The sequence below is a fragment of the Fistularia commersonii genome, chromosome 2 (genome assembly GCF_037954325.1).
Source record: "Fistularia commersonii isolate RoL2024-O1a breed Wild chromosome 2, RoL_Fcom_v1.0, whole genome shotgun sequence".
Classification (NCBI taxonomy): domain Eukaryota; kingdom Metazoa; phylum Chordata; class Actinopteri; order Syngnathiformes; family Fistulariidae; genus Fistularia; species Fistularia commersonii.
Genome location: NC_141285.1, coordinates 22,658,498 through 22,675,679, shown reverse-complemented (window position 1 = coordinate 22,675,679; position 17,182 = coordinate 22,658,498). Strand labels below are relative to the sequence as shown.

The window sequence follows — 17,182 nt, the reverse complement described above, 5'->3', positions numbered from 1 at the left end:
AAAACACTTAAACACACCTACTTTTTTTTTCTTTTTTTCTATTTTTTCAGCCGGTACGTAGATTAACCATTTGTTTAAACATCAGCGATAAAGTGGTAACTTAACGGAGGCTTTCGGGGGTCTGATGTTTGACGGCCGGTGGAGAACGGATGCTCTTCATCCTAGGTGGCTGTGGGTGGGTATCAGATTCAAAGCGAGCTCTCCAATCACATTGTTTGATTGGTATTGATCAGCAATTTTAATCTTCTTCTTTACCTTCAGGCTTTTCCCTTCAGGGGTCGCCACAGCAAATCAACCTTCTCCATCTAACCTTATTCTCCTTTCCTTGCGTTGTGGCTGCCAGTCTTCTATCACATAGTACCCCTGACACATTTCTCCACCCATTCCAACCTTTTCCCCACTCTCCATTGCTCTCGACTGTTGACCCTGACTACTTGAAATCCTCCATCTTCTTAATCCCCACTCCCTGTAGCCTCACCGTTCCTCCCTCTCATTCACACACGTGTGTTCTGTCTTGCTACGACTAACCTTCATTCCTCTCCTTTCCAGCGCATACCTCCACATCTCTAGATTTTCCTGATTAGTGATTTTATTAACGTTATTAACTGTGCAATATTTCATTTCATAAAAGCTGCATGTGTAATATTTTTTCATAATCTTGTGCACTCCTTATCTTTCATCTTCAGACCTTAAGACACTTTATAGCCTTGACTTGTTACTTAGACACTTTAAAGTTTATTTGTATTTCTTATCCCCCCCCCCTTTTTTTTTTTTACTGTTTATACGATTTTCTACTATTATTTATTATCGCTATATTGTACTTGTAACTCTGGCACAACAATTTCCTTCGGGATCAATAAAGTTGCTCTTATTCTTATTCTTAAATGGTCTCCATATACAGGTATATACTGCTTGCAACGCTATCTCACATGCACACAACCCCAATCAGATCATTTTGCTTAATTAGGGCTATAACTCTTGGCCGATAGAGGAATCGAGCTTCGCTTGGTTGCGACAGGCGACCAGATTTGGAGAAGTTATGGAACGTGCACGTGAAAGTGCAACAGATGGGCCGACGGGGGCGAATACACCCAACGCCGTCCCTCACCTTTTATACCAGGCTATAAAAAGCCGCCGGAGGCCTAACCATTAACCCTGGACACTCCTCCTGCACCCTGGAACCGCACACGCAATGTTGAACTATAGGGTGGAGATGAATGAAAAAACGAGCTTTGAAGGAGAATTTATTACAAAATAGATCAGCTCTTTGAGATATGAAATGCCGAAACCAGAGTGAAACTCTGGAGTTTAGCGCCACTTGTCCTGAAAATCCAGGAAAAGTAACATATGCCGTTTTTCCATTTTGACACTGCTGACGTTTCCGTTATCGTGTTCCCTTGGAATTCACAAAATATAGAATCTACTGATGTGATTGATAGGAATTGATAAATACGGACACGAAACATTTTCTTTCTTTTGTAAAGAGTAAGAATATTTATAAATAGAGTGATGGCACAACACATTATTGTTCATTATAAAAAAAAAAAACAGGTCTATAATACACGACATTCTGTGTTGACTGACCTCGATGTGATCAGATATTTATAATATAAACAAGTTTGATTAGTGAATCGGGTTGCTACCGCGCCACTTTTAGGAGGTCAAAGGTCAGCTCCGTGACGTCGAAGGCGAGGTGCTCGTGCGCGGGGTCCGTGAAGACCTCCAGGCCTCCTGATTGGCTGCTGGCTTGCTGCGAGTGTTTGAGGGCCTCCAGGGTGGCGTAGATAATCCTGGCTCGCTGGTCTTCGGAGGCGGGGTCCGCCCAGCGATGGGGGGGCAGCGAGGGGGCGTGGAGAAGGAAGTAGGCCGACGACATGTAGACTTTTATGAACTCCTTCTTCAGATGAGACAGGTCTTTCTGCAGAGAAGAGGAGGGAGCAGAGTTACTATGGAAACCCGAGGCGTTCATTCATTCATTCATTCATTCATTCATTCATTCATTATTTATACACCTTATCCTGAGCTAGATAGCAGTAGAACCAGAGTCTATCTTAGCCGCCATTGAGTGAGAGGTGGTTTGAAGTATTGTCACCCACAGCATCACTCATCTGTACTTTCACTACAGTTTTACGCTTCAGGCACATACCTTTAATTTCCATAGTATTGAGCACACCTGAATATAAGCTGCACCGGCTTAAAATAACTAAATAAATATATGGGTACATATATAGGCTGCAGGTATCCGTGTTTTAACGTGAGATAATCACAGAGAAACAGGTTTTTTTTTTTCTTTTAATGAAATACATACCGGTAACATCCACAAATACGTACTGGAAATGCTTTTTTCCCCAAACAGTGCCAGTAACACGGCTGATGAAAAAAGATTAATAATAAATAACACAAAGAAAAGTCCATCCATCCATCCATTTTCTGTCCCTGCTTTGTCCTACTCCAGTTGATCGCTGTCTTCGTCCTGCTCCTGCGCACTAAAACCCTTAAAGTCGTCTTCTTAAGCCTCTGAATCTCACAGTAAATTTCACTGGTCCAATGTGACGAGGCTAAACGTTTTGGCAGCATAAAGCTCGTTAGCCAAAACAAATCCATAAATTAGCTGCATCATTGTTTAAGTCGCTGTGTTCAAAGCGTGTGAAAAAAGTCACGGTTCGTAGTCTGGAAATTACGGTATTTGTCTCCACCAATGAGGTTCTCTGAATCTTTTTTTTAGTCTGGACATTGTTAGCTGGTAAAGAAAAGGTTGCAAGTGCCCTCTGTAGGCCCATGCACGCGCACACATGCATAAATACCCCCTCCAAAACACACACACACTGACCCTTTGTGATCTGCTCATGTTGGTTTCAGCGTCCAGCCAGGCATTCTGTAAAAACAACGACAATTTATCTGTAGAAAGGATGCAGCTTAAAGCGCCTTAAAACAGAAGGCAAACAGACAGTGAAATGAAAAGTGAAGTCAGGAAGCCATTAGAAATCCACTGACCAGCAAGAGAGTTGATTTAGGAGACTGGATATATAAAAAAAAAAAAAACTTCCACTGAATTAAACCATTTCCAGATGATCCTTCATGGCTCTGTCATCCAATTAAAAGCTGAAATTCACTCCCTGGTCTCGAGAGGAGCCAAATGACTGACCTTTCAAAATTTTGGAAACTGCCGGTGTGGAACATCGGCCTCGGACGGAAAAGTGACCTTTCGCGGCTCGCGTTTTAAAAACTGAAGCTCGGTCACGCTGCCAGAAAACGAAATAAGATGCGGATTTTAGGATTTGTCTTCACCGAGCGACTGACCCTGAGGGCGTCCAGCAGGTCGGGTTGGTCCAGCAGCACGGGGAAGGTGGCGAGCACCGGGCTGCAGATCAGATCTGACAGGGAGAGAGAAGCTCCATCAAATGTGAATGTTGGCTATTTTCAAATTGGAGATATCGTGGAAGCGCGTGGTACCTGCGTTTTGCATGGTGGGCCGGTCCATCAGGAGCGCGTCGGCCAGCAGCTGGCGGTGCAGCGCCAGCAGGTGGACACAGTTCCGGCAGTGGAGCAGGGTGTCTGGAAGGAGGCTGAACAGGAATGTGATTGATGGAAATGAGGCTTTTTTCAAACCTGAATATTGACATTGCCTACAAAAATGTGGTATGAGGTTACAGAATCCACCCACTGTACTCGAGTATTTGTGGCTGAACCTCCTACCTGAGCTGTGCTTTGGTCCGCCTGTTGGGTGAGATTAACTTTATGATCAGTCTGGGTTCACGTCTGGCCTTGAGTATCTGATGGAAAACCCCAGCTGGAGCTGAGTGGTGAAGACAGGGATTACATGACCATTCTAAAAAACGGCAAATTAAAGGTATTTAAGCTAACGGGACTTCCTGTCCAGTCTTACATCCTCTAGTGGCCAAAGCCTCCACCCCTACATCCCTTTCGTAGGGGGTCCCGCCGTTCACCTGCAGCTCGTAGGTCCTGCACAGAAGAGATTCCAAATGAGAAAGAACATTTTGACCAGAAATCTGTCACGGAGGTTAGCACTGCTCTCAGTGTGTGTGTGTGTGTGTGTGTGAGTGTGTGTTCAGTGCCTGTTCGGTAGAGGGTTTCCAGAGTCATCGGTCAATTTGAGAAAAGCCCAGCCACAGCTCAGGTCCCCCCTTTCACCTGTGGACTAGAACACGCAAAACGTGTTGGTTCTCCTTGAAATACAGATAGTGTTTGTCCGTTTAGGATTTTCTACCTACATTACGTATAAAGGTGACTCCCAGCTCGAAGAGGATGCCGAGATCGGGAGACGTAACGTTGCAGCGTAAGAAACAGTCTCCGTCCAGGAGCGTCGGCAGGACGCCCGTCACCTGGAACAAACAGATTGATGGACAGGGTTCAGCTTGATAGTGCATGATCGTCAGATGTATGGGTTAGATCAGCGGTCCACGACCCCCGGGTCGTTTGCTACCAAAACTAAATAACTTAAATTATTTTTGTTGTATTTATAATTCGAGTTTAAACAATGTTTTATTTTGAATTCTCTCCTTTACATCCATTTGTGACTCACTCTTGATGCATGTCAAGACGCTTTTCTCGGTCACGTGATACATGAACGCTATTATTAAATCCCAAGCTTGCAAAATGAGTAAAAAACTGACATCTTTGGAAAGTTTCTTTGCCCAGTGAGGAGACAGAAAAAGAGCCGATGATTCCTAAAAAAAAGAAAGCAATACCAGGTGATTCCCACGCACCAAGCCCGCTTTGCATGATATGCGGCGAGCGGTTCTCCAATTAGGCAATGAAGCTTTCAAAACTGCTTCGCCACTTGGAGACCAAGCATCCTACTTTTGAAAGAAAAGCTGGAATATTTACATCTTAATATTGCTATGTATTTATCTGCCAAATCTTTAAAGGCCTGTCCGTGAAAATATTGTCTGATATTAAATTGGTCTGTGGCGCAGAAAAGGTTAGGGACCGCTGGGTTAGATGTTTTCTCGCACTGGAGCTGAAACAAAGAGAGAAACCGACTGGTACCTGAGGAGAGAAGTTCCAGGTCTTGGGGCTCTTGGAGTTGTAGGTGGCCCTCACCGTGTGGATGTTACTCAACACCTGGAAGGAACCGGATGTGGATCATCTCGACTCTGAGACACAGGATCACAGGGATAGACGGGTCTAACTGCCGGCACCGAACATCCCACCTGGGTTCCGTCGAAGGCGCAGAGGCGAATGTGTCTGCTGAGGACCTGGACTCCGACCCCAGGCGTCGGGATCATCCTGCAGCCCCAAACACTGAAGCACACACAGGTCCTGACCTGCCGAGCACGGACCTACACCAGAGGAGAGGACGCCGGACGGACATTCAGCAAGATTGTCGCCATGCAAAAAAAAAAAACCAAAAACATCTGGATGAACTGCACACACCCTGCCGGTGTCTGAATCCAAGAAGAGGTCGCTGAAGGAGAGCTGCGACTTGCTGAGCTCGGGCTGGATATAATGGCTTCCTCTGTACGTGACGCCTAGACAAAAGACACAGAGACAACGTTAAGCTCTCGAAATCACATCCTCTTATCACACGGGCGAAAAGTAGCCTTGGTGCAATTTGCATTGTCCACTGACGGAAGCGGAGCAGGTACGGACGCTGAGTGACACCGGTAGCTGAAGAAGTGATTATGGTGATAGGATTATCCTCCTTTCTGATGCCTGACTATTGAATTCTGTCTGGTCCCGAATCCCAAAGCACATCTGCTCAATAGCCAAACAAATGGAGGGTAGAAACCAATGAAGCTAATTAGCGTGACGCCAGATGAAGCATTAGCCGGGCGCAAACTCCCAAAGAGCTCATCACCCGGCAGATGCTTCTCCCTGTCTGCCACTAAGCGGCAAATTGTTCTTTCGTGAGTATCGGTCCGATGGCATCACTGCATCTGCATCACGGACGATGATGCTCTGCGCACCGCGGGCTAGCCATCTGTTGACAGAGGTGTGTGTGTGTGTGTGTGTGTGTGTATACTGTGCTCGGTAGGGAATGTTGATATCATAAGCTACCACTGATTTTGTAAAGATAACACCAGGTAACACCGGTAATCCTTTGTTAGTGCAGCAGCAGAAAAATGACACAGCTAAGCTAACTAGCGATCCCTATTTAGCTCCACCCACTGGAAAGACATCTTGCTTTTTTAGTCAAGATGTCAAATAGAGTCGTTGCTTCCGTTCGTGGTTGCTTGGGAACGTTCAATACATTCACGCATGTGTTAAAAAGGTGTGGATTGTGATTTTAAAGTCACAGGGAAACAGGTGACTGGCTCGTGGTTGCGCGGTGAAGCGTGTTCGTGAGGGCGAGCCAACACACCTTCCTCCATCAGTTTATTGAGCGTCGATGGTCTGAATCCCGACGGTATCGCCCCCATCGCCGAGAGAACGTCCGTTGTATCGATCTATCACCAGGCGTGCAAATGCATTCGTCAGTAGGTTGTAAGAAAACAATCGAACGTGAACATGGCGAACACGGTGTGGTTCAGAGTTTTACCTCAGTCAGAGCTTTTCTAACGGTTGACCAGTTGGAAAGTGCAGCATCGCTGTTAAGGAACAAATCAAATGAAAAGTACTGTCATGAAACAAAGACCCCGAATAGTGTTAAACATGACATAAATTTAAATGAACGACGACGTAAAATTTTAAATCGGACCTCTGCTTTTTGGCTATTTCGGTCGGTCCTTTGCTGTCATCCTCGTCTTCTTCGTCTTCCGACTCCTCCTCGACATCGTCGTCATCTTCATCATCCTCACCAACTCCGGCGCCAATCTAGAACAAATGACGAGCTCCATCCGTTAAAAGTCACGACAGTAATGAAAACAAGTGTCCGTTATCATCGGTTTACTGACAAAAACCATGAGTCCATTCACTGTGTAGATCATTGCACGGTGATATTATGGGCTTTTCATACGTTGTTTGCATATATACCTTAATTTCCGGACTATACGCTGCTACTTTTTCCACATGCTTTGAACACGGCGGCTTAAACAGTGATGCAGCTAATTTGTGGATTTTTGGGGGCTAGCGAGCTTCATGCTACCAAAACATCGAGCCTCGTTACATCGGACCAATGAAAGCACCGTGAAATTCTGAGGTTGTTCAATTCCGACACCGAAGAAGACGACTTTAACAGTTTTAGCGCGCAGGAGGAGGACGAAGATAGCGATCAGCTGGAGTAGGACAAAGCGGGGATAGAAAATGGGTGGATGGATGGACTTTTCCTTGTGTTATTTATTACTTTTTCATTAGCTATGTTACAGGCACTGTTTGGAAAAGTTTCCAGCACATAGTTGTGGATGTTACTGGTATTTATTCAATGAAAAGTTTAAAAAAATGTTTCTGTGTAACTATCACCTGGACACCTGGGGCTTATAGACATGTGAGGCCTATATATGTACACATATATTAATTTGTTTATTTTTAGCCGATGCAGTGATTATTCAGATGCGCTCATATACATATACACAGGACTGTCTCAGAAAATGTGACTATTGTGATAAAGTTCTTTATCTTCTGTAAAGAAATTACAAAAACAAAAAAGTCATATATTCTAGATTCATTACAAATCAACTGAAATATTTCAAGCCTTTTATTATTTTAATATTTCTGATTATGGTTTACATCTTAAGAAAACTCAAAATCCTGTCTCAAAATATTAGAATATCATGAAAAAGTAATTTTTGTTTTTTTAATTGCATCACAGAAGATAAAGAACTTTATCACAATATTCAAATTTTCTGAGACAGTCCCATATATATGTGTGTGTGTGTGTGTGTGTGTGTGTGTGTGTGTATATATGAAGTAAACATCTAAAAATGTTTGTTTGCTATTATCAAATACTCAGATATTTGCTAGGAATGATGAGTGATGCTACTTCTGGTTTATGGTTTATGCAAGTGGGCTAAAACCGCTAAACTAGAATATAAACCTGAATAAGCATCAGTGTTTCAGATGATCTGAGATCCCCCCGTTTGCCGTGTGGGGCCGGCGGTTTACCCTCAGGTAGGTTCTTGGAACGACTCCCCTGTCGCCTCTGGCGTTCTGAGCCAACCACCACCCGTCGCCGGTCTTCTTGAGGATGGCCAACATCTCCCCCTTCTGACACACCAGAGACACAGAAACGTGGTCACTATTTTGACAAGTTGTCCTTTCAGGATGAAGGCGAAAGCTGATTGCACCCTCCTGTTTTTAATTAATCCAATGTGTTTTGGGGATGCAAAATAAAACAGGAGTCATAGTTGCAAGAGATAAACCTTGCCAAAGCTTGGACTGCAGCTTTTTTTCTTCTGAACCTCACCTGGACAGACAGATCTCCGTCCTGCTCGGCAGTGAAGTCACTGAGGACGGTGTAGGTGCAGGCGTCTGACGACGAAGGAGGCTTCAGATCTTGGTTCTCGTAATCGTGACTGTTGACGTCACTGTGGCCCTCATCGTCGTCATCGTCAACATCATCATCATCATCGTCGTCTTCACTGTCATCATCTTCATCTCCGCTCTCTCTGGCATCATCGTTGCTATCCTCTTGCGAGGCAACTCTGGACAATAACATGAACAGGAACTTGTTTGAAAAGAGGAACAAAATATATTACGATCGATGGAATCCAGTCGGTCAGTAGTTACACTCTTCAACAACAGGTTTTGAGGAAACGGTATGATAAAATCATAGATGAGACGGAGCCCAAAAGATATAAAGAAAAGCGACGGGAAAGTCCTTAGGAATTTAACTTTTTAGTTCATATGAGATTTCCTAGTCATACCCCATTGCAGAGCTGGGTCCTGGCGGCGAGAGCTCCAGCGCCATCGTGTTCAAATGCTCCAAGGCGCCCTGCAGTCGTCGCTCCACGTCCAGTTTCCTCTCATTGTAGTTTCCAACCGGAGCCGTTTCGTCAGCCTGACAGCAAATCAAACAAAACGTTTGAGATTCCACTTTAGAAGTGCAGCGCATGATGTGTGGATGGAAGTATTTTTGCAATACACAGCTGCGTTACTTGGACTCAGGCATATTGTGCTTTCACTCTGACCTTGGTGAGCCTGGTCAGCTTCCTCAGTGTCATCTCTGCCAACATCTGCAGCTCTTGGCATCTGCTTGGAGGACACATTATAAGACTAATACCACATCACATGGAAAAAGACAGAGTCTACAAAAGGTGTACCTCCTAAAAATGTCCTCCCTAGGTTTGAGTCTCTTCTGGAGGTCCTCCGCCAAGCTGTCCACCTGGAGGAGAGACCAGGTTGACGCTAAGGTTTGACAGCAGATTCAATTCATTTTGACCTGACCCCACTAAAATAGCGAATGGGTTTTATAGCTGAAACGTTGGTTTCTTCTCTGAAACGCGTTTCACCTGAACTTTCATTAATAACTATTGGAATTGTCGAATAAAACACGATACAGCGGGGAAAGAAGCGAGCCGTCATTTGTCAACATTAGCTTGTTTTGCTAGCCCCGGTCGGAGCCGCGCCGCCTCCGGTCCGGCTCCCCTCCGGGCGGAGACACCCCGACGGCCGACAAACCTGCCGCCTGACGTCCTCCGCTTCCCGTGAGACCTGCTGCAAAGGCCCTTTTCTTCTCGGCGGCATTTGAGGGCCGTTTTATCAGTCATAATCCAGGTGTTAGCAGGGCGCTAAGCTAGGTGACGCGGTGGGTACGGACGCCACACGTCGCCTCGTCGCCTAGCAACACTTCCTTCTTCCGGTGGGTGGGTTCACTGCTCAGCACAGATCCTGTTATTTATGGAATATTGTAATCAATTTTGTTAGGAATAGTTAAAAAAATTGGACATTATTTTCATCAGCTCATTGATTCACAACCAAATTGATTATAATAATACTTAAGTTTGATAGCAAATCAAAAAACAGCTAAAATAGAGGTGACTAAAACCAATTATTGTTGGAAATTTTAAACAAAACACCGAAAGGTTACCAAAAAACAACATCACACGCAGTCCATGCTTTTTACATGATGTTCACGACGTAAGTCAGCACAAGTTAGATGTTCTGAAGATAAAGTCAGACATAGTAGATGGGGGCAGATGATTCACTGTGAGGAAACAGCTGAAATGAAAGGAAGAGATATCCAATGTGTTGATTTCAGATTTCATTTATTCAAGGATATATTTCTTTATTGTGATTTATGCATTTCTGTGTCTGGCTGTTCGTTAAACAACACACATTTCCTTTTCGCTTATCTGATGTCCATCTCTTCCTGCATGTGCCGATCACATTATGGAGAGTGACTTCCTGTCAGATTCACACTACTTCTTCCAGCAAGGTCCTCCACTTGTATCCTAAAAACCCCAACACTTTGTTTTACACAACTGTTATTGAGGAGTTGTGTAAGTGTGTGCTCGGTGACCTCCAGGTGGCGGGACTGGTCTTGTTGCGAGACGTGCTGCATTCGAGAACCCCTCGTAATCTCCCAACATGCTTGACGTTACCGGGTTAATTTTTATTTTAAAAAAGAAATTTCGGTCAAATATGGATTGAAGATCTTAAATTAAACTTGAACTCGTAGTAAAGTGTTTTGTAAATTCCGATTTTGTTGTTGTTTTTTATACCGGTTGTAAATATGTATATGCTGTTAATGTGATTTTAATAGTGCTAATTCCGAGCTTGTAGTGGTACATGAAGGCAACACCCGCTGGTTTTCCCAGCTGCACAGACGCTGCACAGCGTCTCCACGCCGTCATGGCCGCCTCCGTCGCCCTGGTGCAGGGCGCCAGCCGAGGACTGGGCCTGGAGTTCTGCAGGCATCTCCTCAGGAACAAGCCTTCCTCCAGCGTCGTCGCGACGTGTCGGAACCCGGACGCCGCGGAGGAGCTGCGGGGGCTGCACGCCGATCACCCGGGCCGGCTGACGGTGCTCGGCCTGGACGTGACCCGGGAGGAGGACGTCCGGCGGGCGGCGGAGCGGGTGAAGGCGACCTTCGGCCGGCTGGACCTGCTGGTCAACGCCGCTGCGATGCTCCATCCGTCCGGGAGAGGAGAGACCAGCCTCCGGGACGTGTCTGCTCAGGTGGGCCTCACCAGCAAACCAATGCAGGAAAAGGATTTTCATAGATATATTGTTATAAAGTAAATAAACACATCATCAGATGTTTACCTGGTCACACTAATAATTAGATAGAAAACGGAGGAGACAGACACATACTTTTATTTATGTAATAATAAGTATTAATATCAAGTATCTGATATCAACAATATCAAATATCCCCCCCCTTTTTTCTACTGTTAATTCAACTTCCTACTATTGTTTATTGTTGTTATATTTTACTTGAAACTCTGGCATGACAACTTTCTTTGGGAAAAAATAAAGTTGTCCTTGTTCTTATTCTTATTAATTAAAAGTGGACGTTATTTATATCAACTAAATGATTCACAATCCAATTGGTTCAATAATAATACTAATGTTTCACAGGAAATCAGAAAATAGCTTAACAAAAGGGGGGTGACTAAATGCAGTTATTGTAGGAAATTCGAAGTTAAACGTTGAAGGGTTACCCCCCCCCAAAAAAAAGCAGCATCGCATGATGGAAAATGTAATCCGATGTTTACCTGGGCACTCTAAAACTATGCAACAGTAGGGGTAGATCCATGTATTTATGCAATATTATAATAACTTTTATTAATATTTAATAAAAATTGTAGTTGCTTTCGTCAGCTAAATGATTTACAACATCGGCCTAATATTAGTCAAAATGTGTGAATGTAAATCAAAAAACTGCTAAAAGAGAGGAAATTTGATAAAAAATGCTGAAGGGTTGCCAAAAAAAAAAGCAGTATCACATGAAGGGAAACATCCTCAGATGTTTTCCTGAGCACTCTTAAAAATAATATGATAACAGTAAATCACACTGAGAATTTTGGACACTCATCTAAACATCAGCAAGGTCACATGTGAATGAGTTTCTCAACTGCGCGTAAATGAGTTAATGTTTCTCCTCAGGGCATCATCTCCACCCTGACCACCAACACAGTGGGCCCGCTGGTCGTGGCCAAGCACTTGGCCCCGCTCTTACAGAAGGGCGGCGGTGGCTTCGGCCGGCAGCCCGCGGAGAAAGCCAAGCAGCACAGTGGCGTCATTGTCAACATCACCGCCAAAGTGGGATCCATCGGAGATAACGGTAGGCAGCGGCGTCGTGGGTGACACATTCCTCCCGGTCGCTGTTGTGCTGCGTTCATTCTTCTTCCTCCTCTTCCGCGACATTCTCCACGCCCCACTTAGGTCTCGGCGGGTGGTACAGCTACAGAATGTCCAAGGCAGCCCTCAACATGGCCACCAGGAACCTCTCCATAGAGCTGGGCCGCAGCCGACCCAAGGTGGGCGTCGGGGTTCTTCATGCTCTTCGCTCGGAAATACCTACTGTAGATGTCAATGGAGGTTCTCAGCCGTCCGGTTCTTGAGTTTCTTCAAGTCCGGTTGCCACGACAAGAGGATTTTGACAAGAATAGTTTCTGTAGATGTATCAAGAGGGTTTTTTTTAAAGGGGTGGTGTGGAGGGTTAGCGGTTCCTCCTCACAGCGGGAAGGTCGATGGTTGCGTTTCGACAGGAGGCCTTTCTGTGTGGGATTCCTCAGGGTCCAAAACCATGCAGGAGATTCATTGAGAGAGGCCCCATTGCCCAGACGCGTGAATGGTCGGATGTCTCTTTATGTGTCCCTGTGATTGGTCCAGGGCGAGCCCCACCTCTCCACCAACGACAGCTGGGATTGGCTCCAGTCACCTCCTTTGCAGGAAAAGCATCATATATATGAATAAATTCTCTTCTCAGTCTGCTCTCGGGAGTAGCAAGTTGAAGCAGACCCAAAGAGAGGACCTCCAGGGCTCTATCTCCAGAACCTTGGGAGGTCAAAACTCTTTTTTTTTTAATTCAATCCCATCCCATATCCCCGTGTTCTCCAAAGCCTAACAGGAACTCTTGTCTAGCCTTGTGGAGTCTTGTAGTTCTCTGCCTCAGTTTTTCTTATTAAGCCGTTGTTTCGGTTGAAAGATCGCTGAACCAAAGTTCTGAAACTTCTCCCTCTGGCTCCTGCAGCCCTTTGACATAAAGAAAGACGACTGATACTCCAATAACCTCCAACCTCTGCTTCTCCCCAGGTGGTGTGTGTCTCCTTACACCCGGGGACGGTTAACACGGACCTCTCTCGGCCGTATCACAGGAATGTCCCCAAGGAAAATCTGTTCAGCGCCGAACACTCTGTGAACTGTCTCATGAGCATCATCGAGGCGCTGGATATGGAAAAGACCGGCAAGGCCTACAGCTGGGACGGCGCCGAGCTCCCTTGGTAGGAATGAGACAGAGCTGGATCTGAATCTTGAAACCCCTATCACCGGCGACCGACGGAGGCCTTCACCCTGAGGGTACAAGGCAGCGCTGGACGGTTCTTTCGGAAAGTAACCTCACAGCGCCACCTCTGGGCCGAGGCACCCACACAGTTCCTCTGCCTTGTCTTGCCAGGGGATCGATTTGATGTAATACCTCAAGTAATGCTGCGGTTCATGTCAAGTGCACTGAAAAAGAAGTGTCTGGTATTCCTGCTGTGCTTTGAAATAAACTGCCTCTGTGCTTTAACATTTTCAAATATCTTACAGATGACAACACTTATAATACAAACTATTTAGACGGGAGTTCCTTTTTCTTGGTCAGAACTTTAGGCGGATGTGAGGAATGAGATGATTCTTGGATTTGGGAGGGTCGATCTTAAATTTCCATTTGTGTTGGGGAAAACTGAAAGAAATCACCTTTTACAAATAATATGTTTGTTTTTGTGGTCCAGACACTCAATCGGATATGATAATCTTCTGTTGATTCACTGACTGGATGTGTCTCATGCAAAATGCTGTCCACATTGAAGTGGTTCGCGCTTAGCCTCTGTCATAAAATCAATCGTATGTGGCTGCCGGCACTGATGACCACAGTATAAAACACAGTGTACAATAAGCCATTTCATATTTTACCAGATGATAGCAGTAGACCTGTGGCCACACTCTCACCGTGGGAAACTTTGACCCTTGTCACAAGGGTCAAAGGGCATTGTGTGATCTTATCCAGACAGTTTCGTAAATTGGCGACTCTAACGAAAAGCAAAGTTGACAGCGAGGGCTGCCCCTCTCAGGACAAGTGGAAGTATTTTCTCACAGAAATAAAAAATAACTGTCTGCATGATATGCTAGACTGTGGCTGTTTGCAAAGAATTCAACATTAAGTCGCGCAACCAGACAAAACGCACAAACTACGATAAGTTAACTGGGAATTAATGTGGCGAAAAATTGAAGCAACCGGGAGCTGTTTTAACGGCACAGCAGTGCTTTTTTTACAAGAGCCCGCAAGTTCAATAAAAATGCCACAAAGGCGAGATACAAGGTAGTAACGCTGATCGCCAAATGCTGCAAACCTTTTACCGAGGGTGAATTTATTAAAGACTGCGTGATGAAAATGGTGGAGAAAATTTGTCTTGAGAAGAAGCAAGAGATTGCTAATGTTTCCCTGGAATTGTAACACTGTGGTACAGAGAATTGAAGTCGTCTCATCTGACATTAAGAGAGAATTCGGAGCAGAAGGAACAGAGCTTGACTTTTTAGTTTTAATGAATGTCAGGCTGGATGGTTGGCGCTCACTTACTTTCACCTCACCAAATATTTGTTTCTCAACCACTGTGCCATGGCATATTAGTGTACCGTGAGAGATCATCAGGTGTGCCGTGGAAATATGGCCACTTTCACCTGATTTGTCCAAAAAAATATTTATTCAACACAAATAATGTGCCTTCATACGTCTTATTTGGCAATGTAAAATATGTGCTGTGGCTGAAAAAAGGTTGGGAAGCACCGGTGTGGTTAATAAATGAATGAAAGGGGAATGAAAGAAATCCTAAAACTGCTTCTATATATCAGAGTAAGTGATGAAACTCACTAAATTAGAATGTAGGTAAGTGTAACTTCATCAAAACCGTCTGTTTTTTTTTGTTTTTTTTTTTAATTATTCAATTGTGATCCCAGCAGGGTAAATGTGCAGTTTCCATGGTTCCGTTTTCATTCACATCCGCTGCTTTCAAATGTCCTGCAGAAGGCCGGAGTCCGATGGCTCTGTGTGCAGCGCTTGCACTTTCAACCACAAGATGACAGCATTTCAAGCTGTCAGGGCTACTTGCCAGTACCTAGACCATTACTCTTTCCGCTTTAAGTTCACAGAGTTGTAAAAAAAATGTGGGCTATTCGATTATGTTAAAATACTCATATTCATTCATTCTGTTTGATGGCCTGGTGTATTCCCTCAGCCGCAGGGAATCTTCAAATCTTTGTACATTAGACCTTAAAACACTTGATAGCCTTAACCTTGACAATTTATATTTCATTGTATTTCTTATTCTCCCTCCTTCCTACTATTATCTATTATTGTTATGTTTTTGCTTGAAACTCTGGCACAACAATTTCCTTCGGGATAAATAAAGTTGTTCATATCTTATCTCCAGCAGCCAATGCACCAGTGATTTTCTAACCTATGGTCATTTTACCTCTGGTTCATCTGCATCTAGCCACTATATGATATTAGCCAGATATGAGCCAGATTAGAGTAACAAGGTATGGATCCTGCAGACGTCCAGGCTGAGCCTTCCCTCCCACGTGCTTTGCGGAGAGCGCGACGTCCCACAACTTACCTGAGTGACTATGTGTTTGCAAATCTCCCCTCGGAGAGACAAATCCACACCACACAACGGGCTCCTTCCACCCACAGTTTACAGAGCCGAAGAACATGCCCATCTCAGAGGAGCTCCAATTTCAGGTCTGTAAGGTCATTTTGTTCATCCAAGAGCAGATCTCGCTGTAATTTATCAGCGCGAGGAACCGTCCAACTTGAAGAGGAAGCCATTAGAGCATTAGAAATGCCTACCAGACAGCTAGAGAAGCGGCAACAGCTAAATAAGAGAGTGAAAGAGCTGGAGATAGCCAAGATGGTTACGTCTCTGCTGAAAGGGAAAACACAGCAATAAATCCATCTGAAAGGTAACATCTGTATACCTGGTATTCTGTAAGAGGAACACCGACCAGCTGGGCTGCTCTTAATGACCTAATTCCTGGAGAAAACCACTCTCCTGTTAGATATATATATCAATTTTCATGGTGACGCAGTGGTTGGTGTTTCCACCTCACATCAAGAAAGACAGGACTGAACCTCAACCCTCTTGTTATATGGAGTCTCCGTGTTCTCCCCCGTGTCTGCGAGGGGTTTCTATCACGGTCCAAAAACATGAAGGAGGTTCATTGAGGACCCTGCATTGTCCACTTGAGGGTGACAGGATGAATGGTTGTATGGTAAACAAAATGAATGATTCTGCTCTTGAAATCTAGCTGTAGATACTCTTAGTCATGAGTAAGTCAAATAATGACAGCATCCCTGATAAATGAGACTTGGACAGAATTAAAGGAAGGTTGGAGAAGACAGGAGGCAGCAGGGATGAAGATGTGGAGGTTTCTCTCTGCGAGTGAGGACCATGGAGAGGATCAGGAGTGAGTCACATTAGATGTTCTGCAGATCAAGGTAGCGATGGGCCATTTTATCCACCGCTACTGCTTTACGGTGAAGTTCACAATTAAATTTGATATCTTATTTGGGTGTTACAAAGTGGAGCCGTGGCACCAGGAAGCACTCCAGCCAAATGTGTCTGCAGCTGCACATGACAAAGTTTTTTGTTTTTTTTTCCATATAGGTTTTATTTTTAATATAACACCTCTCTGACGATGGAGACGCATGATCTTCACAAAGCACCCGTGATTAACGTTGCGCAAGCCCAACACGGTGTGTCCTCTGCATGCATGTGTGTGTGTGCGTGTGCGTGTGTGTCTGTGTGTGTCTGTGTGTGAGGGTCACGGTAGTAAGATGAGCCTCTGAAGCACAAAAGTACACACATTGTTAGGGAGTAGCCTGGAAGTGGAGATCGAATCCAAATGCACTGGGTCCAAAGTCCGTGAGGTGCATAATCCATGGAGGATAATTCGAAAATTGATTTTTTATGGCCATCGTTTAGGGAGATAAACAGATAACTGTATTTATCAGTGGCTTTACCTCCTGCACCCAGCCTGGGTCACCTTAAACAGAGGGCTCTCCAGGTCGCGGTTACTGTTGCACCTTGCTCTTACTCGACCTTTTCTTCCCCCCATTATCATCATTTTTGACCGT

At 44.8% G+C, this 17,182-nt stretch overlaps 2 protein-coding genes across 2 annotated transcripts; one reads left to right on the top strand and one right to left on the bottom strand.

Annotated features, from left to right (window-relative positions):
- Positions 1 to 1,243: 1,243 nt before the first annotated feature.
- On the bottom strand, positions 1,244 to 9,667 carry nphp1 (nephronophthisis 1). The gene is made up of 20 exons (XM_086162467.1): positions 9,520 to 9,667; positions 9,162 to 9,223; positions 9,030 to 9,090; positions 8,766 to 8,899; positions 8,306 to 8,543; positions 8,005 to 8,106; positions 6,662 to 6,777; positions 6,503 to 6,551; positions 6,326 to 6,410; positions 5,398 to 5,492; positions 5,175 to 5,303; positions 5,011 to 5,085; positions 4,233 to 4,343; positions 4,077 to 4,159; positions 3,887 to 3,963; positions 3,697 to 3,796; positions 3,454 to 3,566; positions 3,301 to 3,374; positions 2,831 to 2,875; positions 1,244 to 1,918 (listed from the first exon to the last, which is right to left on the bottom strand). Exons 1-20 carry the CDS (start codon positions 9,583 to 9,585, stop codon positions 1,640 to 1,642), a joined length of 2,094 nt encoding a protein of 697 aa, XP_086018593.1. The 5' UTR covers positions 9,586 to 9,667; the 3' UTR covers positions 1,244 to 1,639.
- Positions 9,668 to 10,657: 990 nt separating this feature from the next.
- Positions 10,658 to 13,576, top strand: LOC147236749 (uncharacterized). The gene is made up of 4 exons (XM_086173519.1): positions 10,658 to 11,019; positions 11,950 to 12,127; positions 12,229 to 12,323; positions 13,102 to 13,576. The coding sequence occupies exons 1-4, from the start codon at positions 10,693 to 10,695 to the stop codon at positions 13,291 to 13,293; spliced, it is 792 nt and encodes a 263-aa protein (XP_086029645.1). The 5' UTR covers positions 10,658 to 10,692; the 3' UTR covers positions 13,294 to 13,576.
- The last annotated feature ends 3,606 nt before the right edge of the window (positions 13,577 to 17,182 follow it).